Source organism: Colossoma macropomum, unplaced genomic scaffold (assembly GCF_904425465.1).
Source record: "Colossoma macropomum unplaced genomic scaffold, Colossoma_macropomum, whole genome shotgun sequence".
Taxonomy (NCBI): domain Eukaryota; kingdom Metazoa; phylum Chordata; class Actinopteri; order Characiformes; family Serrasalmidae; genus Colossoma; species Colossoma macropomum.
In genome coordinates, this window is record NW_023494799.1 from 13,325,320 (window position 1) to 13,351,281 (window position 25,962).

Here is a 25,962-nt window from a genome sequence, read left to right on the forward strand (position 1 = left end):
CTACAAGAATGCATTAACACAGGCTTAATTTCCTAAAAACATTTTTAAAAAGTTTACCCTCTCTACTTGTGCCTTTCAAAGACCTGTGCTTAAAGACAACAATCCACTGTACAAACATAAAAATTGAAAAGATCATAAAATGCCCTATATGGACAATATTACCAAAGTAGACTCATACAGCAATATAAACTTTTTAAAACAGTTATAACAGGAAAAGTTTGTAATTTTAGGCCAGATCTGCTGAATTCTGTTGTTAAATTAATAAATTACAAGATTTCTCAATAATATTATATACACTAATGACACTCTTCTGTCTTTTTCAGTCCTGAAGGTTGCCAATAATTCTGTATGACTGTATTTGAATATTCAAAACTGTTTAGCAGCAAATGTGTAATATAAAAGATTTCCCAATGCATTTTATGACATGTAAACATTACTGAAAATAACTACCACTGAAAAGGTCAAGTCTCTCACGTACACACTCATACACACACACACACACACACACACACACACACACATTCCATGAACAGTGGTCTACATTCTGTACATCAAATCAATTCGACAAACGCTTCTTCAACATATATCAACTTTCTGTCGACCTGTATTTTTGTATGCCACATTCTTAAATGTTGATGTTGAACTTCTGAAAAGAGGGTTTGTGCCCTGTAAAGAGAAATATGATACAAAATAAACAGCTTAGAAATAATGAACACAATAATGTGTAATAAACAAACATATATTGCCAGTTACAAAGGAATCTGTACATCTCTGACGTTGTGTAATCATTCTGTAGTCAGTATCTTGTCCATACTAGAAACTAGCAGGGTTTTAGCAGGTTCCCTCTGAGAAAAGTTAATGTCATTTTTGATAATCATGTTCATCCTGTAGTAAACTGAAATGTTCCAAACTCGATACATTTCGTCCTGTGTACATTTTTCCCCAAATGTCTTTGGAATCTCTGAAGTATGGGGTTGTTTAACAATCCAAATATGAATAATGCTACATACACGCTACAAGCAAGCCAACACTGCTGCGCATTGAAAAGAAGTTGCAGGTAAATTGCTTTTAAACTTCTATAACTAAACTAAACGTCTTACACTATTATATAACAACACCAGCTACTCAAACTGTAGGCTACCACTACCAAAGCTACTTAACCACCGCATTTGACACAGCTTGCTGGTTTACATGGGGAATTTTGCAGAGGTTGCCAGTTTTATAATGTGCATTCAGTGTGTATCAGTGTTAGCTTCCATGTAAAATATTCATATTTTGGCTCTTTAATGACTTGATGACCATACGGATAGTCACGGATCTGGGATTTTCAGAGGAAAAATACACCTGCTGCAAACCGTATTGGCATTGAAACATTTTAGTGTACCACAGGGTGCAATAGCTGCCATTTCCAAAATACAATTAATTTTTCCCATACAAACATCCAATGTAGACACAGAACAAACCTACAGAATGATAACACAACTTCAGAGGTATGTTACTCAGTATCAGCAGCCCAAAACTCTCTGGGACAAAAACGATGAATAACTTACTGTTTGCCATTTTGCTTTGGCTCTCTCTGCTTCAAACTTGGCAACCTCTTTTCGGTCATGGACGGACACGAGAAGCTTCCAGACCACCAGTAGTGTGATGCCAATTGTGAGTACAGACAAACAGACACCCAGAGCGATCATCGTGATGTTTGGGGGCGCGGGACAGTCTGGAGGACAATCAGACACACGTACACAAACACCCATATATCAAAAAAGTCCAGTTTTGAGTACAGAGTATATGAGTGTTTTCACTGCTTATATGTACTCTACTGTGCATAGGCTGGCCCAGCACTCACAAACCCAATTCTGAACAGCCATTGATATAAAATTGTCCGTCACACTTTGTGAAGCTAAATACAAAACCTTAAGGTGTTCCAAAAATGAGAGTTATGGGTATGCATGGGTATTACAAATTAGGAATAACTGTGAGGAATGATTCTGCATTACAAAATAAAAGTGTTTTGCCATTGCCCAGCTTTTTGCTACATAGTTGTTTGCTATAATCCAAGCTCTAACGGTATAGCAATTTCAATACAGAATATGCACATTTGAAACAGTATATCAACATTTAAACTGTATCACCAATACAGCTCTTGATCTCTTCTGAGGGCTGCTCATTTGCCATCTTCATGGAATCTACTGTCAATCACCAGTTATCAAAACTAGAGATTTGAGTAATTTAGTTGGTGTAATTTTCCAGCATATTTTGTTACAAGGCATTGAAAAAGTTTGGAAATTTTTTTTTTGAGCCAAGCCAATCTGTGTAGTATATAATCAGAGCTATCAAGACATTTTAACCCCTGCAAATCCCAGACTTATTACTCAGTAATTACAGGAACTTCAATGTAAACTGGTTAAGCTATTTGTAGGTTATAGAAGTGTGTAATAAAACTTTGGGCCCATCGGAGGCCATGTAAGGGCTTAACACATAAAGCATCAAAACTTGAATCAAATCTTGATCTCAGAATCTAAGTTTGTGTATTGTTATACAAAGATCTGTAAAGATCTGTAGAAAAACACTTTCTAGCTCCATAAGAAATTAAGGCAAAAATACTTGATTTATTTCAAATGAACTTATAACATATATCACTAATGGATTATAGGTAGGTTATGTATGTAGATAGCGAAGTGTCCTCGCTAGTCAGAGTATACCCACTACTTCAGGTTTGACTACACCATTGCATGGTGGGGTTTGTAAATGGGGGTGAGGGTTCTCTTACCAAGCCAGGGCTTGTAGACAGTGTTGCCCTTATCACTGGTCGCCAAAGCAAAGGAGATCAGACATTCATTCTCGCTCCGGAGAGTGCAAAAAACGGCATGACTCTCTTCAAAATCTGACAAGAGAAAACACAGCTTTAATCTGTGGGTTTAATCTATACAGAGAGCTGCATGCAACAGTTTGGGCACCTGGCTAAATTACATATTTTGTTTTTTAAAGTGAAAAGAAGCTCTGCAGCACACTATTTTTTAAATAACATTTTCTGCAAATATAAATGCATGTTTACTTCATGTTTGATTGACTTAAAAGATAGAAAAAAATGAAATAGCAATTTGCAATATTCAAAAGTTTGTTTTAAATCTAATTTAAATCAAATCTCTAAATACTCAGTTTGACCAGTCAGATCAGATTTATTTATTTATTTATTTACTGATTGATTGCTATTCGGAGCACAATGCTTCTGTATGTCAACAAGAAACTTATACTTTTGCCTGCCCTGCCATAAACAGCTATGCATGCTTGCAAGGTTATTATTATAACCAATGTTGACGCAGGAGCAAAGGGCCTGACCATACAAATCGTATTTGGTCACTTGTACCTTGCAGGGTGGACATTCAGTCCACATTCAACTTCCCCTCGCAGCATCCTATTCATTTCAACAGAGTGCTCTGCTTCATTGTGTGGTTCAGCAGTTTTCAACTTGATGCAAAATAGTGTGGTCATTGCATTGCATGTAACCAATCAGGCAATGGTAGACTGGTAGACATTAGTTTGGATGTAGTGTACATGGTTGGAGTGGGAAGGAACAGAAAATTTACCTCATATAGAGCATGTAGGTTACTTGCTAAGGTAGCTAGCTCTCTAGTGAGACAGAGTGAGCTAACTTTCTAACTTGTATGGATGACTGATGCACTCAGCACTTATAAAATAATAGGTCTTTTAGCCTCCTAAGTGTTTTAGTCACATAACATAAGTATTGTAGTCTCATTGCAAGCTTCTGTGCAACAACTAACAGCATATCATTCCCAGGTATGTTCTGTACGGTTCCTTCATTTCCATAACGATATAGAAACGTCCACCAGCAAAGAGCAGGGAGGTCCAGCGTGACGGAATGCAGCAACAGAAAGTGCAAGTGGATGTGTTTTGTTAGATAAGTGCATTGTTAAGACTTGCTATAGCCTACTACGCATGCAACCCTGAGCATTTTCTGATTCCAGTACTCAGGTTATGGAACCATCGGGAATTTCACAACTGAAAATCAACCCCCAATCAATCAGTTCCCTTTATGCTTTCGTCGCCCCTCTGATTATCTTGCCTCGATGGAATCTCTCTTGGCACAGGATCTGTGACGCACTCTACTAAGCCCTTACAACTCACAGTTATTCATTATAAAACTACCACCTTACTGCCCCTCCAGTCACTAAGTCACAATTATTAAAGAACGTCAGTGGTTACAAAACCATTTCATGTCCTGGATGTCCTTGGTCCAAGTATGCCCTAGTGAAGCCCTAGTGTGATCTTTACAATGTTATAAACGCTGTGTATTCTCCTAGTGCTCCCCATTTTTCTGCAAATGCACAGGTGATGCCTACAAAGAAAGGGAAGGATATAAAAAGATCTTCTAGCCTGCAATTTCCACTGAAATGTCATTAAGAAATGGCAGTTAGATGAAATTGTAGAAGTCAAACCAAGATCTGGACCACTTTTAGATAGAACTGTCGGTATGCTGGTCAAAAAGGCAAAGCAATACCCTAATTTGACAGCAAAGGGCCCGCAGAAAAGTTTAGCTGACAGAGGAGTAGCTGAGCACCATTCTACTGTGTAGCGTTGCTTGTACTAACATGATCTGCATGGTAGAGTGATTGGAAGGAAACTTTACCTGCAACCTCATCACAAAAGTCAACATGTAAAGTATGCAAAACAACATCTAGATAAACCAGAGGCATTTTGGCAAACTGATATGGTCAAAATGGAACCCCTTGGCCACGGTCACCAAAGGTATGTTGGGAGAAAAAAATGAGCAGCATTTGATGAATAGAACAGAATAGAATAGAGCATAGGGATAAACTTTTTATGCTTTGGGCTTGTCTGGCAGCCAGTAGCATAGGAAGAAAACACTGTATGGGATAGTACCATCAGTCAAGTAACTGAAGTTAGGAGTTGTGCTTCTATAGCAGGACAACAATCCAAAACATACCCCAAAAACCATCATGAGCTACTCCAAAAATGTGAGCTGAAGCTTTGGAACCCTCACAGTACCTTAACTTGAATGTCATTGAAAATCTGTGGGTAGATCTTATGGGTAAACATGCTGTCCATGCAATACAGCCCAAGACTATCACAGAACTAGAAGCATTCTGCAAGGAAAAGTGTGTATAAATTTCTGAACCAAGAGGAAGACCCCTAGCTGGCTACAAAAAAGTGTTTGCAAGCTGTGACATATGCCAAAGAGGATGTTACTAAGCCATGACTTAGTAGAGTGTCCAAACTTTTCCCATTGCCTGTTATTTCATTTTTTTCCTACATTTTAAGTAAATCAAACACAAAGTGACTGCGTATTAACATTTGCTGAAAAGTGTCTTCTTTCTAAAACAGTTTGCTGCAGAGGTTGTGTTTACTTCTTTTCACATCAAAAATCAACAACATATGTAATTTGGCCCAAACTTTTACATCCAATTTTACAGGCATGAAACAAATCTGAAAATTACAGAAGTAGAAAAAAAGAAAAAAAAATTGCTGAAAGAACTACAGAGAATAATTCAGAGAAAATGTGCAAATATGGTAAGACAATGAAAACAGACAGCACATGTGCTTTAAACCAACTAATGCCTCATCTCAATTCCAGCAGTGGTGAGTTGAACAAGGATGCCAGGATGTGATGAAAAAATATTCTTTATGTCACTCGTGATGTTACTTTGACCTGATTAAGGATCCATGACAGCCTCCAGACTCCATCAAGCAAGAATGAAACCGAACACTGTTACCTTCTCCTGCTTACAAATCATATACGTGTGATATTACACTGCGCAAAATGGAACAATCACTTTTTTCTTTTTTTGTGGTAAGAAGATACAGCTCTCGTCTTTTTAGACTTTCAGTGATGTCCTCATCAAAAGACGATGCTGCTTTGTGTCTTTCTATTGAATCTCTCAGCTGGAGGCTAAAGACGTAGTCTCAGATACACCTCACTGCCCTCACCGACTGAGAACTATAATGGCTGTGTCCCTGCCAAGAGACGTGAGGGTCCTGTTCTCTCAATAAAGATCAACAATAGCCTTGTCTGGAGGACAGGCTAAGTGGCATGTATGTCTTTGTAGAGTGTCAAGAGGCTAATCTAAAGGGACGGTGTCTGTGGGTGGGATGCGTGTGTGTGTGTGTATGTATGTGTGAATGAGGGAAACAACTACATAGATATATGGAAACTTTGCAAAGATAGTTAAAGTGCAAACCAACTAATCTCTATTCTGATTTCTAACAGCAATCCACATGGATATATGGATGCAATTCAGTTTCAGTAGGGAATATGATTTGTTGTTTATATTCAAATGCTCTCAATAATGTCCTTCATCCGTTCCAACCAACACATGATTTTACTGGACTGTTATCCAAACTATTCCTGATTACCAGGTGAATCACACAATCCATATAGACCCATTTTATCCCAAAGACCTTTTCAGGCAGCAGCTCAAATCTGATTTTTTGGCATAACCGGAAAGATTTTCAGCAGACTGACAATCAGACATTTACATAAAACCTGTCTTTTTCCAATGAGATTGAAGCCACACTTGTATGCTGCTTTAAATCTGATTCAAATCAGATCTCTGGACACTTAGCTTGACCAGTTGATATAAGGGAACATACAAATACAGTGTGACCACATAAATCAGATTTGGTCACTTGTACCTTTCAATGCAGCCATTCATTCTAAGCCTAAGTGTGTTGTAAAGACTTGCTATAACCTACTGTGCATGGAACCCTGAGCATTTTCTGATTACAGAACTCTGGATTCATAGTTCTGGTTCTATATGGAATTTCACCAATGAAAATTGAAATCTTTGGAGTTCCCCTTCTGCTTCAGTCACCCCTCTGACTATCCTGCCTCTTTGAAGTCTCTTCATGGCACAGGACCTGTGACTCATACTACCAAAACTCTACAACTCACAGTAGTTAAAAAAGAACTGTTTTACTGACTACCATTTTACTGAATACTTAGCGCAAGTATGTCCTGAAAGGAAAGTGAAATCCTAGTGTAATCCTCACAATGTTTTAAAACTTTTATCTCCTTCTACTTTACTGACACCCGCTGCCCTAAATTTGTTCAAAGGTCCAAGAGTAAGCTATATTCCTAGTGTACCAGCACTCTACCAAGAAACAAGAAATGTCTGTATTCAAGTTAGTGTTGCCAGCCTTCCACCTGACAATTCAGGTGACTGGGCCATAAATTCTGTGCTAGAGCTACTCCCCCACAAATTCACATTTTCCCTCTGCCTCCAATTGAAACAAATGTATTGGAAGAGTATATCTAGAATACGAAAACAAAGCTTTCTTGGTCCTTTGACACCTGCAGGCTCAGTGGAATTCCTGTTTGTCAGAAAAACATGTAGTTTCTTGTCCATGCATAGATTGCCAGGGGCTTAACGTATTCACAGTAACATTCAGTTTTCACTGGCATCTACTCCTTCTGATACTGGCAGCCTTAGAACATCTCTGTGACTGTACAATAATCACCAAACCTGTGTACAGTCTCATCAGAATTCAAAAAGGAGATAGAAGGGAAAAACTGCCTTTTCCATAACTTCAGGCCTTTATGAGTATTGGGCCATGTCATTAGGTATAAAAAATGCCCCTGCAGGGTTCCAGTCAACATGAATCAGAAATTAGAATGCATGTTACTTCCTTAACGTGATGTATTTCTGAGGGAAACAGGCTATTCAGGTGGGAAATAATGTGAGTGGGATATGATTTTATTCTTCAGGATGTAAAGCGAGTGTTTCGGAACAAACACGAGTCTCACTCTGATGGTCAGCAGAATCTGTCTGTTTTATGAAAAAAAACAAAGAAAAAATACATAAAAATAACCAGATTCTGTCAAAAAATTAAGGACTACTATATTTTGATGTGTATTACCAGTTAGCAGGCTAGCCTGTAAGCATCTGTGTTGCTCTCGGTTTTCTTACACTTTCACTGCAAAAGCAAAAGACTTCAGGAAAAAAAGAAGTCGGGTTAAATAAATCAGTGTACGAGTGTAACTACTTAACATTTGAGCTAAAGATGGACTGTGTGCATGTGTGTCTGTGCACATCGCTCCTTCACCTGCTGACAGGTGAGGAGAAGAAAGGAGGTCATCTGCTCACAGGTTCGTGCAGCCAGGATGATGACGGTGATGACGGGAGAGAGCAACATGCTAATATTTTAATGGTTAGAATCGTTTTTCAGGTTTTCATAGATTTCAGGTTGACTTTAATGTGCTACATGTCTGGGGCTTATTTGTCATGTTAGAAACAGTACTAGTTTTATCCCAGCACCAAGGTAAGCCTGCCTGATTGTGCCTATTTTAACAAAAAACATAAATCCGCTGAACAAAACAATACAGGCAACTGGGAACTTCTAGCAATGTAGATGGTACTGGAGGATCAGAGTTACTGGTTGGATGAAGCAGCAGAACCATGGTGTTAGAATACTGATCAGCCAAGAGACAAAAATCAAATGAGCAAGGTGGGCATTATTCTTTTCATGTTTTAGCTTTACAATGTCTTAACACCAAGGGTCAATACATTTCAAAGCAGACCCTTACTTCTGCATCCAAGAGGGAAATGAGTACTCTAAACCTAGCACCTAGCGAGTAGAAGTGGCAGGAGGACCAGCAGTCAAAAAACTACCCATTTAGTAAGACATACATTCGTATGCAAAAGTTTGGGCACCCCGGTGATATGTTTTGTTGATTTTCCAAGTGAAAAGTTAACACATCTTTACAGAGAACACACTTCTGCACTTTTAATCCACAATTACTACTAAAATCTATTTGCTGAATTTAATCATATAATTTTTTTTAAATCAGCAAACAGACAGAAATTCTGCACTAATATTTGCCAGTTTTAAGTTTCTTGTTTGTTCCCTTTAGAGGATGTTTGATTTTCACTTAGAAAATGAATGGGCATAATCAAACTTTTTCATACTACTGTATGTGCCTTTATCCTTACGAAACCAACCACTTACCTTCTACAAGTGCTGATTGACTAGGTGTAGGTTAGAGGTGTGTATGTAATGTATGTAATAACCATGCATTATAGTGCCATAAACATTTCCAAAAACCGTGTTCTCTCACAACCATGTCGAAGGGAAAAAAAGAGAGTTTACACTGACCTGTAGAGTTGCTGACAGTGGTATGAATAGTGTTACACTTATGGACACACTCTTCTAAGAATTCATCAGTTTTCAGGTAGCACTCCACACAAGACCTTTGGGGCACACACACACAAAGCATGTCAGCTCTTCAGAGGATTCCTCTCAAGAGAAAGGCTGGTTTTATTTTCACTGTAAGGAGAAACGTCTGGACACTTTTCTAAGTCCTTTTTCCATTCTTGCTCTCTCTATCTCTTCATCAGGGAGCTGAATGGCAGACAGGGTGACAGGGCTTTTAAAAGGAGGAAACAAGATACTGAAAACATGTGACATGCTTAGCCCTGGCTTTATATGTGGAAATGAACTAGGCAACAAGAACATACAATGTTCTACAACATACTAGAGACATACAAATACAAACACATATACACTCACAGGTTTGCTTTCACAGCATCAGGATGCGGGATCACACAAATGCTGTGTATATTACACCTGTGTAACTAAGTGTAATAAGAATTTTCTAAGCCATAAACCATAAACCTAACCAAAATCTTAACACAAGCGGCACTCTTCATTAGGATCATTTTGTGAATTACTCCTGTTTTTCTCTGGTTTTCTGAAAAACTGAAAAATGTATGAAAACATATACACAAAAACAAACACACACACACACACACACAAATCTATAAAAATCTATCGTACCGTATCTGAGCTTTGTTTTAGAGCTTTTACTATTGATTATACTAATAATTAAGTAATCTACTATCTAAATGGGCTTAACTGCACAGTAATATACTATGCAGACTAAAGACCTAAAAATACTTTACTGAAAAAGAGATGAAGGAAAACCTTTCAAAGCAATGCTTTTTAATTCATAATGCTGCTTTGAGCAAGTAATTTCAAGAATTTGTCACAGCCATAGAAACCCATACTTACAGCCTAAGGACCACCACTATGAAATGTGTAATTCCAAACATACATGCATTTTTGAGGTGTTGGTTTCCTCACTTTCAATGTTGTACAAAAATCATTTTGCTGCTGTTGGAACAAAACGTCTTATCTCCATTTTTGTCGTTTTTCAGTTTTTGGCATAATTTGAAAATACCTGTTGCCCTTTACATTGTATGTAAATTTGCTGATAAATGGAGCAAAAGGAATGGCCCACAATTACTTCTGGTTCCATTGGCTTACATTGACAGTAGAGTATGTTTCTTGTTTCGCCTGTAAAGTTATCATTTTTGGAGATACAAGGTTTTGTTCTGACAACAGCAATTTGTGTTTCTGTGCTAATAGCTCCCTTTTTGTGCAGAATCTTCAGACTGCTAAACACAGCTTTATTATGATCTGCAGACACCCTGTTTATCATTAGCATTGCAAATTAAATACTAAACAAATTTACTGAGAATTTTATATTTTAATTATTTACTTTTTTAAATCTAGTAATCATGACAACCCTACTTTGTTTCTGTGATATTATGCATGTCAGAGAGCAAAAGACTGTGATGTGTCTGTACCTGGTTCTGCTACAGGTATCTCCACAGGTTGGGCACTTCTCGCACTTGTCCCCTGAAGCTCCAGGAACGGAACACTCACACTTTCCCACACACACACTTTCCACGTCCACTGCAGACTGACCCATCTGCGGATTCACACGCCCGTGTGCTAGTGCTGCAGTTGCAATACTCGCCTGTCCAACCACTGTGACACACACACTCACCACAGTCACACACGCCATTACCTGACCACACATGCACACAAAACACACAGATTCACATGCTGTGCAACTTAAACAGCTTACTATTGCTATAGGCAGTTTTGAAAACCCTGCTTTCCTGGAACAAAGTCAATCTTAAATGCCTCTACATGACAGAGGCATCTCACTGATTCATTCACACCTGTCACCTGGAGCTCCGAGCACCTCCTCAAGGTCTGAGTCACTGATAACATTAGCCACCAATTACTCATCAAACAATTTGTTGATTGAACCAGCTGTTATAGGCTTAACCTGTCTGTTTACATTTGTGCTGGCAGTTGAAGGTGGTAGCTTCACAGTGATTCAAGTGCCAGGCTCCAAGTTAATACAGAGAGAAGAGACTGAACGTTTAAAACTCAGGTAAGCGCCAGGAGCTCCATGTCAGCGCATAGAACTGGGTCGGTGGTAGGTGTGAACAAGTTAGAAAGAATGTGCCATCCTATTTACTGACATTGTTTCAAACTTGATAAACATATATTAGGCCTGAGCCTGTTTTACTTATTTCATGCAAACCATGTCAAGACATTAAAGCCACTTTTCCACTGCATAGTATCAGCTCAACTCGACTCGGCTCAACTTGACTCGCTTTTGGTACCAGCTACTTCATTTTCCAGGGCAGATTCCACTCTGACCAAACAGTAGTATGCAGCATTTTTACATCACCTTTTGGTAGCGGCTCAGTTCACTTGGAACCTTGATGGAGGTGGTACCAAAAATAGTACTTGGTACCAGGTACCAAATTTGCCTAGTAGAAAACCAAAAAAGTCGAGCAGTCGAGTCGAGCTGGTATCATGCAGCGTAAAAGCGGCTTATCATTCCCAAATGTGAACATGTTGAGTGATATCATATCCTACATTAATACATTTATTGTCTCTAGCATAGATCAGACGGTTCTAGAAATGCAAATCATCATCTGTGATATTTCACTCGGCAGGCAGATCATACCTGAACAAAAAGCCACCTATGGTACTCTGTACACTGTAGGTCTTCCTCGAGCCACAGCGTCAGATTTCAGACACCAAACAAAACATAGACTTTTGGCAAAAACACACCATTCTGTTATTTATCAAAAGATTATTTACAGTTTTGTGCCCAAACTAAATATTACAATATACTAGGGATGCATTAATACTGAAACTTGTGCTCAGTTACTCACACTCGTACTCATAAAATTTCACTGATACCAACATCCGATACCACCGGATATCTGATAGGTGATGTAAGCCTAGCGTATGCTGTCATGCTAATGAAAAAATGACTCAAGCTAGCAGTGAATGAGGGTCAGCTCATACAGTGAAGTGTTGCTGATGTCGTAATGCTCAGACACAACATCATTGGTCACTTGAAACATTTTTGCCTTGGTAAATTCCCACAAGGAATTCACCGTACGATTTTAGCCCATTTTTAAACACAAACAAACACAATCAAACCACTTCCCCAGTATGAGTGGAGACACGTAGGCTAGCAAAACAGAGGTAAAAAAGCAGACATTTGTGATACTGAAGTCCATTACTTTGTTTTACTGAACAGAACTGCAAGGTATAAACATTAATATGGTGTTTTTTTCTTTGTAAAATGACCATACTGTTTGGCCCATATGCATCAACGACTGGTTTTAGTTTCAGTGCACAGTGCAGCATAATTTATCAAAGCTGCTGTAGCACAGTTTCTCAATGTGTTTGCCCAGTACTCGGGCGCACAGTGTGTTGTTTTTAAGCAGCTTTATTAGAAATTGTCCGTAGACAGAGCTGTCATTTCACCAAGTTTGGACAGAGTGTTTTCATATATTCTGAGCATAAATCATAGGCTTTGTCTGTATGTGATGATCTATTCAAATGTACAGTGAGTTGTCTCCAAAGAACAAAATTTCTAAAAATCGCATAGTGTATGTCTGGCTTTAGAGGACATTCAACTACAGGTCAACCAGCCAATCAAAAGACTCCAACAATACGTAAAACTCAAAACATGAGCTCCTTGGATTAGCCTTGGACACGGTTCCTGTTGTCACTGTGCTACAGAGACTGTTCTTAAAAGAGATCAAAACTATAAAACATACTTTATTTCCAGCTGTACAGAAGCACTTTTCTGAAGTGGAACAAGGCCCGCTTCTCCGTTCTCCGCTGCAATGCTACTCGATCCAAGGTAACAAATGTAACATAGCTAGCTTAAACGTCATTTAAAATCAGCTACATTTCAATAATTTAACTGTTAAGATATATTGCACTCATTTACACTAATTGCTACTTAATTACAAGTAGGTTACTGAGTATGTATCTGTCTCTGTATTGGCAAGTACTAAAAACATGTACTCACAGTCGTACTCTGTCTGAAAAAATGTTATTAAAGCATCACTACAATGTACTACCACCTTATAGTGTATAAGCACAACTTATACTGAGTTGTGCTATTGTTATGTTCTTTAATTTAACATAAGATCTGTCTCTCCCTTTCTGCCAAATTCACATTGTCATTAGTGTAAACAAACCAATTCAGTATGCCTATCCCCTGCACTGCAATTTCCTTGCTATTAGACTCTATTTACATTGCTTTGCAGGGCTACTGACACTGGTGTCACTCCTTCCATTACACATTAGTGTAGGGGTTCTTCAGTCAGGATGACATATAATTAGCAGGATGTTATTGTTTCATTAATGCTCCCTGAAGAAAGAGGTCAAATACCCTCCTCCCTATAGTCAGCAACGTCTGTGTTTTCTGTGATATCAAGCTCTCCTTATGTTCATTCTTTAGCCTTGCTTTAATCTCTCACCTCCACACAGCTTCCCTCGGAATCTGAGGCAGGAGAAGTCGTCACACTCACAGTATTTTCCATACACACGTCCAAAACTAGATTGGTGGCACAAGCACTGCCCACAAAAGCATTCGCCCTGCCCACTGCACATCTCTGCTCCCTCCTCCACCCTGTAAAAAGTCACACGCACAGACACACACACACAGACACACACACACACACACACACAAACACACACACAATGGATCAGACAAGCATTATGTGAATGCATAGTAGTGTGCAAGAGTCAGAGACCACCTTTCATTTACTGAACTTCCAGTCAAAACAGCCATTAAGTAGAAGATATTCCTGTTCATTATTAGTGAAACAGCAGGGAACAAATATAACATAAAATTACACCGAAGGTTCAACTTCATTTAAATATAATTTCAATTTGTGAGTTATTAATGAGTCCATTCTTTGCTTTAATTACAGCTTCTATTATTTTCTGGAGACTCGCTTTGTTTTTTTCAAAGAAATCTGCAAAAGTTTTTCCACTTTCTCACCTGCAATCAGAGATTTGGCCTTCCCTTTCTGCACACTCACAGTTGGGTCCCATGAAGCCAGGGTCACACACACACAAGCCACAGTCCAATGCCCCATGTCTATCACTACAATGTGTGCTGTTTGGTTCAGTGGTCCGGTGGCAGTCACACGCACACAGCGACTCCAGCTCCACCTCTAGTGTGTCCTGGAAGCCAACTGGCCGCAGGGAAAAGTGCCGCGGGCCATCCAAACAGCTACCCAGCTCAACCGTCACGTTAAAGGCCACCTAAGAGAAGCATAATTTCCGTCACTTTCACACAAACACTGTTCATCCCAGCTAGAGATGGTCTTTGTATTTGAATACCCACAAAACTTTTGCCCATTCGTAGCACATGAAACAGCGGTTCCAATACAAAACTGTTTGCTTAAATCTGCCTTTTAAACTATCATATGTAACATTAACATACCATCAACAGCTGGAACATGCGTGTGCATGTTAATGTACTAATGTAGTACAATGTGGAACTTGGATCTTGCTACCATGTTTTCTATCACTATTTAAAAGAAGCAAAAGGCTGCTTTCATTGTTGGATGTGTTGTGTGAGTGTGCGCATACATTCAGATTAGATTTCACATTACTAAGGCCATATTATCCATTTGTTTCATCAGAATAATGAAAAATGTGACTGAAATGTTAAGTATATTCCTTTTTGCTCACAATCAAACAATACAAATCTACAACTTTCCTTGTTAAATTATATTTACATAATTAGCTTTACATATCAAAATACAACAGCATTAAGGATTTATGTAAGTAAAGGAAAATAGTAGATTAAATATCTTTTCTTTACTTGGCACTAAAATATTAAACGCAACCCCAGAATCAACAATGTTTTTACTTTGTGCCACTGATAGCCAATGATGATATAACATTACAGAACTTTGTCATACCAAATTAGTATTCAGAGAAAACAGGTAGCATTTCTGAGAGAAAACCTCACCTCAGATGTATGATATGAAAAGTGTTAGAAAACTTGCCATGTCTCCAACTTTGACATTGGTGCAGCGTTTCATCCCTTGGTCCACTGCCCCATCCTGACAAAGAGCGGTGAAGGAAATCTGGAGATGTTCAGTGTCACCCAAGACTTCCATTTCAATCTCAGACCTCAGCTCCTACCAAACAAACATGCCAGACACATTAGAGGACAGATTTACTAAATGAGGCTACAATTACTGTCAGTCTACCAACAACTGGCACCTGTGGGGGTGGCTAATTTAGCAGCTTATCTACTAAGAACCTCAATGCAATTTGACACAGGCGCAACTTCTTAATTAGCATATGTTTAATTAGCATATAAGCACATATTTAGCATGTAACTTCATGCTTTTTGGATGGAAGCCCACTTCCACCAGGTAGGAGAAAAAGCTGGATCACAAACTACAGCACTAAATAGTTTTTAAAAACTAGTGCACCACCATTGAAGCGCATTTATTAGTGTAGTATGTAAAGTATAGAAGTGCATAGTTTGGGACACTGATTCTGATTCTACTTCAAACTGTAACACATCAGGTACAAATAATGACTTACTTTCTTGAGATTTTGATTTAGTAGGTCAAATTAACCATATAACTTCTCAATGACTATACAATAATAGCAAAATAGCCTAATAACTAAAGAACAACTTATTGCTCTTTGAGAAAGTGCATGAGTATTTCAACATAATACGTCATTATTTTGAGATAACAAGATATTATTTTGATTATAAAAATTATGAAAAACTATTATGAAATGAAACTATTATCACCAAAAAACTATTATGAAACTAGTATTATGAAAAACTGAGACACTGATTAATTATTTTGACTTTGTCACACCTTGCTTTTTGGTGAAGGTAGACATGCTCCTGCAAGGACTGTGAGTTATTTACAAAAAAGGATAGCAAAACCACAATAGCATATCAAGTGCAAGAGTGTTTATTTGGTGTAATGTGAGAGAGGTACTCAAAACATCAAAAGACCATGGAAAAAGAAAAAACAATCCTCCTAGTATTTTGTGATTTCAGATGGAAACTCTTATAAATAAGGCAAAGGTACAAAAGAGCAGTGGTCACTCTTTGGTCTTATCATAGGCACTAAAGAGCCGTTGCCCCTTTTGAGTGAATCGCAACAGCCACTTTTCAGCACCAAAACAGGGTTTGCAATGGTGCAAAACTGTTAGTAAAGCTGGTTCTAGATCTCACTACCCTGCTCTTACATTCTGATGCTGTGGTGTACAAGCTCTTTTTAATACATGTAGCCTGTTCACAGTAGGAAATGAAATAAGGACTGTTTGCACTCAGTCCATGGACTGCTTGCACTCAGTGGCTGCCAGCTGTCACAAAGTGAAGCACAGCAAAGGAGAGGACATCAGAAGAAGCAGCCAATGTAGGACTACACTGTACAAATGTGAGATGTTTCCTCCTTTATCCTCTTTTAATGTAAAATTGACAAGTGTTTGTGCAGACACTACTTGATGAAAATGAGGTATTGTCATTGTTGTTTAAAATTCATGCGCTGCATAGTGAAATATCTAGCACAGACATTTTAGTATCTGTAAAAAACATTTATAGATATGGTACAGTGTGGGTGTGTTTGTGAGTGGAGATTGATATGAGCAGGAAACACATTCAAAAACTGTTTTTTCTATAAAATGAAACAAAAAAGCCATACATGAGTCACTGTCCTATTATATTACATATGAATGTGAGCTGACAGCAGCGATTTGTTTCTCTTACTCCAATATTCAACCCTAAAGTGACTGACTAAAGCCCTGCCCCACACCGTCCCCTATTCAGGGCCACATGGGTGCAACTGAGTACACCCCATTAACAGATCAACTCTGTTGAACTTTTTCAACAGATAGCGGAGTGTAATTGTAATGGAGCGTAACAGACATCAGTCATGCACTGATGTCTGTTGTCTATCAACACACTGTCCTCCCCAAAATCTACAGCAAGAGATGCATTTTTGACATTCATTAAAATGTCCTTGTGAGTGCAGCTTAAGAGTACAGTGCACAGTGCCTGAACTGAAATACAAGGTGAGTCTGAGAAACCAAGCTTAATTTCTCAATTCTATATGTACACAAAACAACTTCACCTATGAATCCAGTTCCAATGAATCTGACTGACTATTGACAAATCTAATGCCAGAAAATGTCTAACTGCCTGCACTGTCTGCCCTTTTTCAGGTAATGCGTGCAGTTTCATGATTTATTACAGGGAAATGACAGACATGTGCTCCTCTCTTCCCCTAAAGGGAAAGAGGAGTTGAGGTGATACCACTACCTGACTTCTCTCACACAGTTCCTCTCTTTAAAATGCCACAAACAGGAACAGCAGGAAAGACCTTTTCTGTGTTCTTTCCCAGGACTTTCAATTACTAAACCGAGAATGAAGATGGCTCACATAGAAAGCTGCAAATGTGCAAGCCTACAACCTAAAATTAACCTAAATAAATCCTCTCTCTTCCTCCTGACATCAACTAGAGAGTTATAGGTGAAAAGGAAAATACACAAAGAAAAGAAATTCTCTGTGGTTTGGCCATATGGTAATCTTTGCACACTTTTCAATTTCTGACCAAACTTAAACCCCTTAAATGGCCAGGGCTCACCAGCAGGCCCAGAGTTATATTACACACTTCTATAATCTAAGAATAGCACAACCAGTTTGCACTGAAGTCCCTGTATTGCTGTGCACATTCAAACGGGTGCAAGAAATGCTAAGAAACTTTGATAATACTGTAGCGTGTGAACAAACTAGCTGTAAGTTTAACTAAACAGTTAGCCCTTAAACCCCTTAAACTACAAGGGCCCATAGATTGGCTCGCACTTCAAATGACATGCTCCACCCACAATGCGTTCTTTCACAGAAAATGTTGCGAGGTTAGAAATGCTTTACAGGCCATGGTCAATTTAATGAGAAATTGTAACGCACAGCTCAGTTTTTTGTCAAATGTTTATTTTATTCATTTAATATTAGGTAAATTTTAATTGAATATTATTTGTGACAAGTCACATTATTAGTGTAGATCAGGCATAGTTTTTTTTTTTGTTGTGTAACCAAGCTGGTGCTAGCAATGTTAAGTACACAGTCCAGCTCGGTTGCATTGCAGTTTAAATTGTAAACTCAATATTATCTAAACTATCTAGTGAATCTAAACCCAAATTTATGTTTACTAGGCCGAATGGGATTTTTGTCAACATTCTATAAAGTTTGTCTTACCTTGCAACAGTTGCTAAGGCCAGCAGTATATTTCAACCAAATTATTAAAAATGTGGTTTAGAACACAACATGGCTTACTATGAACTATAAAAATAGCTAAAAGAAGGGGCAATTCTACAATTTGGTATCATTACGCGCAAGACGACCAAAGACAGGGCTAAGAGTCTAATTCAAAACACAGACACACCGTAGGGTAAGAGAAGCTAGTGTACTCAGAAAATTAGTACAATGTCCAATTACGAACTTTAGGACTACGTTTCCTGCACAAAGGAGCCTCAACTATATGTTTAAACCATATGTTTGAATCTTTGTCATTATTTGACATGCAACTTCTAACTGTCTTACAGTAAGTAAGCCTTGTGTATTACTGTGCTAACACTATATACCTGATTTACAACACACCAAGCAGGATGTTAAGTAGATTATAATGTAGATCCAGTTTTAGTGTAAATGTGTAAATAGGGTCTACCCATGCCAATTTTCTTCACAGTTGTTTATAATAAGTTTATGTAGCCAATTAATGTAATTTGAAGCAAATATATGAAGATTTTGGCATGTAACAGTTAGGGTGACTATTGACTTCCAGTGTTTCTTGGCACCATTAGTCTAGCAGCTCTCTGTTCTAAACTAAAGAAGCATTTGGAAACCAAACGTGTTGGCTGATTGACTGCATCTGGGATAAGTGGAAAATCATGTAAATTTCATTTTTCAGTGAAGTATATTAACAACAATATGTTTGATGGTAGTTTTATTTCATTTAGTTTTTCGTCATTTGAGTTATACTGCCAGGTTAAGAAAGAACATATTTGTAGGCAAAGCATAGAAAGATTGAGTCCTTACTCATAACTACAAAATTTACATATTAGTTTCATAGTAGTTCTTAAATAATTTATATTAGTTATTGAATAATAAATATTTTTTCAGATTAATAAGTGAATAATTAGCCTGCAGCTGCACTTATTCACAGTGATTTACAGGAAGAGAAGCCCTTCATTCAGCCCATACTCAATATTCCTAAATTATCCTTAATAGGAAAGAGCTATAACTTAGCTACAGTCTCACTTAGCTCTCATTTTTAAAATAATAACACACCTCAGAGAGGTGGGACCTGTGCACAGCAGCTAAGTTCCGGAGGCTTCAGATGAAGCAAGTTATTAGAGAGTACTGCCAGAGGAAAGAGGGAGTGGGGGTGGAGGAACAGAGATGGAAAGATCAAACGGTCCAAAAGGACAAGTGTAGACGTGTTAAACGAACATTGCGATGCAGAGTAAAAGAGCAGCAGAGGAGAGGGATGAAAGTCAAAAAACAGTGTACAAAGTTCAGATCCCCTTAACAAAAGCACTCACACTCACTTACTTCAGGTGAGCTTATTCAGCGGATCAGGCCACATTTTCCTTTTTGCACAACCCTTATTTATGTAACATAGTGACTCATTTGACTATTTTGAACAGCTTCACCCATACAAGCACATGGACAAATACACAAACCTATTGTACCTTATAAGCGGTCATGATCAGTTCAAGGATGTTCCGGGAATCGTTTTCCAGCACCCCAACTGTAGCACCAGGAATTAAATTTGCATAATTCTGTTTGAAGTAGAAAAACAGGTAAGTTTAAAAAATGGTCCCAACCGAAACAAAATACTGGTAACTGGTGACAATGACAATGACAACTGACATAACAAGCTTAGATGATATTATTGACTTTGCAGTTCAGACCCTGAGTGAGGACACAGTGCTTGACTCTAATTTCAAGGAATTCCACTGATTTTTTCAAATTTTTTTAAGAGAAACTTAAGTAACCTACCAAGTCGTAATTGTTCACAGTGATGGTGATAGAAACTAGATGCCTGAAAAAGTTACCTCACAGAAAGCTATTACATGAAATGGTTACACAGGTTGCTCTTTCTTCTCCTGACTCAGTAATGCTACTACTTTCAGTTTTGACAATAAATTATTTTGTAGTGCTATTTTAAACTTTTCTTTTCTATTTTTTTCTAATGGAGAGGTACATACAGGGTGTTGAAAGGCATTTTTTTCAGATATACCACTATTTTACTATTATCAACATAACAAAAACCTAGGAAACATATGTAGGTTCACTGATTGATTTGGATAGTAACTAAAATGTCTATATTTGTGTTGTAGACATCCTAACCTCTGGTTCCTATCACCTGGAAGGAAATCTGAGTTGGCAGGTTTCTCTACAACGCACCATTTCACATCAGACTACTCTGAATGACTTTGTTTATGTCTCAAAGAATGAATTAAGCAGGCCTAAGGCCTGACTAGGAAGCCAACTCCCTTTCATTATTACATACTTTATTATTTAACGGTTTAGCAGTTATAAGTCAAAGCTCTAAAAAATATGTTCTACTGAGGTGAACGTTGAAGACAGAGAAAAAGAGCACAAGGCTATAAAGAGAACTTGGCAAAGAAAACACTGTTTCGTTCCTGGTAAACATAGATGGTGTGATAGGAGTCGTGTTTGAGCATGTCTTAAGCAGAACTGAATAGGTCACACAATCGCACTATCCTGTCCTAACTGATACAAATGAATACCTTTTTCTCTGAGGGGATTCTCAGGTTCCACACACACATACCTTTTATTGTTTCTGTCACTGTGGTCTGAAATGAATAAACATGACTCTGAAAGTCCCCGTGTGGGCTTGAGCTCACCTCATAGTTCTGTCTCTGATTGGCTGTCACTGCAAATATGAGGAGGATGTTGTTTTCCACCAGCTTATCTACAAGTTGCCCCAAGGTCGGGTACTCCTAAAGACAGAAGAGAGATCATAAACTGGAAAACTATATCAGGAAATGTTTAAACAAAAGGTTAGTAAATGCAGTATGTTTAGAATGAATCTCTACAGCATTGAATTCAAAACACTTTTCAAAGTGACAGTTTGCAGACTTCACCTTACCAAATGGCCTGCCATGGAATATTCATTGTTGCTGTCCAGGTGACACTGGCCATCATTAGGGATCACAATGCCGGCCATTTTGCTGTCCATTCCAAAGTGAGAGTCTGCGTCACTGGCAAACACCAACAAGCGCATGGAATCATTCCGCCACCCAATCTTGTCCTAGGGGATTTAATCCACATGAGTTCAAATGCCTTTCATTCACAAAAGCAGGGGTCCAGTTTCATGCGAATGCAAGAGACCGAAAAGAGTTCCCTGAAAAGTGTCTCACCCCACACACTGCCGCCTGCATGATGGCATCAAAGCCGCACTCCGGAATGTCATTGTTGGCTGAAACACGCTGCTTGGAAATAATCTCGTTGAACTCATCCATGCTGCTTGTCAAGGGAAGGATATGTCTGTATCCAAATGTAGGTAGACAAACATAATCTACACTCCTGGATAACAGAATAAAGCCAAGGTAAGGAAAGATTCTTTTCAGATGTTATGTGGAATATAATCATTTTCTCCCCACAAACTGCAGGTTTATTATTCAGTTATAAACCATAAAAAGGTCTTGTATTTTTTTTATCTGAGGTCCAGCTGCGTTATTTGTGTGGTTTTATATACCAAAAACAGTCATAATTCATCTGAACATTTTCCAACATTTCTTTATCTCCTAGAATTAAACCAGCTAATTTTGATCTGGTGCCTATAACACAAATATCTGTACCTGACGTCTGCTCTGATTGGCTGCTCTGTATTGTCTCTCTAAAAAGCAGTCCTGGCTGAAACACCCCTTATAACATCAATGTGAATGGCCAGGATTAAACTGATTTGTGATGTATAGGGGTACTTATCGTCACTGTCCAAAGCAAAAGAAGTATTGTCAAAATGGGAACGTTACAGGAAAGGGCAAAAACGTTACTTTTAAAAAAGTCAATGTGAAGATATTTTTTATTCAGAGTAATTTTAGAGCATTGTAATTGGTCCATTCATAATAAAATGTTCACATGATGTAAAGGATAGCGACTGTGTTCAAATGATGCAGAAAACTAAAAATCGACAAAAATGGAGATATATGTTTTTCTTTGGACAGTGATGATATGTAAATGAGGTGTTTTTTTCTGATGTCACAAAAACAACTAATTCAAAATTAGCTGTTTTGCAGCTTAGCCTCCATATATGGCCTATATGGACTGGACAGTGAATGTTGTCTTTAGTATTCACATACTTCAGCACATTTTTGAAGATACTGGCCGCTTAAAATTTATCATTTAATAGCTAGCATGTAGTATCTGGTAGCTACTAAGAAAATAATATGTAATCTATGTAGTTATTAAAGTGAGGAGTTGATGAGTTTAAGGGGGTTAGTCAAGACTCTTCTCTAAAACACACTAAATAATGAAGTACTGCTCTATCCTTAAAAGCTGGTGTTGGAGTGAACTTAAAAAAAATGGTGTGGGCTTGTAGAGCTAGAAAAAAAAAACATTGTCCAAAATGTTTACAGGAGAGGGAAAAACATTCTTAACTCTGCATGTAAATTAATGTAAAAAGGTTTTATTCTAAGTAATTTTGGACCATTTTTTTGGTACATTCTTGTATAGGGTGGCTAGTATTTTCAAATTATGGCAAAAAATGAAAATGCTAGAAGGTTTTGTTCTGACAGTGACAATATACAAACTTCTACCATTAATGAAAAAGAGGGCAATGCACACTGGTAGCTCTTACAATCTCACAGACGACTGGCCACATCTCTTACTGTGTAGCTGCATTTCAAAAACTAGGCCGCAGTCTAGGTGGGCTCCATTTGTAGACTGCTACATGACTATTTTCAAGGGTGCTACCGAAGTATCCTTCATGATCTTCTGGCACTCATAATCTTCTGTGCACATGTTGGACCCAAAGAAAGTTCAAGAAAAGCCCAGGCAGATGAAACCAACTACTGCACATTGTTTAAATTGCCACTAAAATGTGTAGTAAAATATATAGTATGTTATTTCTTAGTTTAACACATATAGCTTGCACTGAATTACAGACAAATTCATCTTTCACCTGCCATATACACACAAGAAGACTTTATAGTACAGTTCTACCAAGGACCCACCTTTCTCAACTGCAGCCTAGCTTTTGGAACACAGCTACTTTAATAGCCTAGAGCTGTGTAAGGACAGTTTTACCTGCAGGGATTGGCCAACTCCTCTGGAGTAGTTTTGATGTAGGGCAGAACCGGCTTCTCCACAAAAGAACCAAATCCCAATCTAAATTTACTGGTGAGATTAGCCATTTCTTTGGAAAGAGTAGACCCCAGGTGTGTAATCCTTTCTAGATCATCAATCATGGAAGCTGACAGGTCCATAAGGTAATACATATCCACCGGATGGTCTTCAGGTTGCAGCACTTTTACTTGGAACGTCATCTGAGTTCCTGGTGAAGAAAAGAAGAATTGGCGACTTCAGTCGTCAACACACAGGTTTTCCAAGAACTACATCAACACATAATGCTCTTAATATGGGCTACACATGAAAAAAAGATTTCAGATGATGATTAAATCAGTGTTTTTTAAACCAGCCCACAGACAGTCCACATTTTCGCTCTATCCCTATGCATTTTGGTTGTCTTGGAGCAAAAATGAGGACCATCTGAGAGTCCCTGAGGACCAATTTGAGAAAGAACTGTCTTAAATAAGCAAATATTATAAATGTTTCTAGCGCAATAATGATGATCTGGAATTAAATCTCTGTTCTGCACACGTGGTCTGAGTTGGATAACGCACAAAAGGAAATAAAAGGAAAGATTTTAAGATTATGACAGTGACTTTACTCATCAAGCACAGAATAAGCCTAAAATAGCCCACTTACATAGAGCTAAAAGGCATTAATTCCTGTCTCTCAGGGGCAATAAGTGTAGGTCTGTTATCTTGGCTTCTTGAGTAAGCAAATATATAAGCTTTTTTTTAAATGATGGCAATTTATTCTAAGAGTAGGCTATGTCTAAAGTACATCCACTGTGAGCACATGCACTTAATTCCTGCTTCTGATTATCTTGATTTCTTCAGTAAATAAATACACATGTTCAAAAGTTTGCAGACACCTGCTCATCAAAGATTTCTTCTCATATTCAAAGACTTTAATATTGATTTTGTCATCCTCTCGTGCAGTAACAGCATCTACTCTTCTGGGAAATTATGTAAATTGATTTGACTGCATTCAGCCACAAGAGCTTTAGTGAGGTCAGGTGCTGATGTTGGATGATTAGTTTTGAAACCCAAACTCATTCATACAACTAACTTATCCCAAAGTAGAGTGTAACAACACAATGTACTGTACCATATCCTTCAATACGAGCCAAATTCAACATGCAAAGGTATCAAATAATGTGTTCAACAGACTGGACACCCCCACAATGAGCGCAGACTCTACCTATTTTGAAAATATTACTTCCTCTTTACATATTTCCACAGGTATTAATCATTCTACGTGCTGTGTCACATTTTTTCTATGATTCGGGTAGTTCTGTTTTATTATTGGTTTCTAATTGTAATTTCATTAGCTATGCAGCACCTTTGGTCAGCTTTGGCTTTTTTTAAATATGCTTTAGAAATAAATTTGATTTGACTCGACTCTTTGTCTTAAAATCGAGAGAACTTATTGTAAGCAGTTTTTCTAACATATTATAATTAAATACTGTTGAATTGAATTTGTGCTTAATTTCCCTTTGAAAAGGTTCAGATTTCATTGTTTTCTTACACGGCTCTAGAACCCTTTCAGCAGTCTGTCAGCATAGAAGGAGAACTCATGCTTTCCTCAATCAACACCAGAGCTTCTCACAATGAAATGCTTATGTTAATCTCCTCTTTTCTGCTAAGGGGGTTTTAACTGAGAGAATTCAGAAATCAGTGAGCCTTCACTTACACAATACTGAGATCTGCTTTATTTCTTTGAGGCAATCTTAAGAAAGATATTTTTTCCTTGGGAAATTATGAATTTTGTGAATCATTACACCCCAATCCCAGATGAACTGGATGGAGCTCCAGCTCCAGACATGCTGGGGGGGTCTTTTTAGCCCTCTAGCTAACACCTGGCAGTGGCCAAGCTGTGCGTGCGCAGCAATAGCTGCACATTAAAGTAGCTGAACTCTGTCTGGATACTTTTGTACGTGTACGTGTACTATAAAGGTTTCTGATGCAGGTGTAGGATGAAATCTGTGCTCTACACACCTGGCCTGAGTCTGAGCGCCATCCTCTGCGGCGCTATGTGAGACACGTTAGCGCGCCCCGCTCTCTTGCCCAGCGGTTCTTCCTCGAGCAGCTCTGCGCGGGTCACCGGGAACTCCACGGCCTCTCCCGCGCATCCTCGCGCGCTCAGCTCCTCCAGCGTGCCGCAGCGCTCTCCGTCCGCTAACGAGCCCGTGAAATTCTGCAGGCGTGAGGAAACAAACAAACAATCGCTTAAATAACAGTGGTGAACGCAACGGAGCGCGAGAGCAGGCCCGAGCTCCGGTGTGCGGCACGGCGCAGCGCGGCGCGAGGACATGCTATAGCATCGGCACTCTGAAGAAAAAGCACATGTTCTGACTAAAGCTGTGGTTTATCTTTAAACTAGTCAATTGCTGAGGTACTATTTCTTTACTAACACTGTATTCATTATTACGGTACCAT

At 38.4% G+C, this 25,962-nt stretch overlaps 1 protein-coding gene across 1 annotated transcript; it reads right to left on the minus strand.

Annotated features, from left to right (window-relative positions):
- Positions 1–129: 129 nt before the first annotated feature.
- Positions 130–25,649, minus strand: itgb6 (integrin, beta 6). Its single transcript, XM_036586422.1, is given in 15 exon segments — positions 130–666; positions 1,551–1,717; positions 2,771–2,884; positions 9,133–9,227; positions 10,626–10,711; positions 10,713–10,849; positions 13,632–13,783; positions 14,159–14,424; positions 15,177–15,311; positions 19,897–19,986; positions 21,079–21,174; positions 21,324–21,485; positions 21,595–21,760; positions 23,483–23,729; positions 25,522–25,649. Coding segments are annotated over 15 exon segments (2,025 nt in total). The 5' UTR covers positions 25,544–25,649; the 3' UTR covers positions 130–576.
- Between the last annotated feature and the right edge of the window lie 313 nt (positions 25,650–25,962).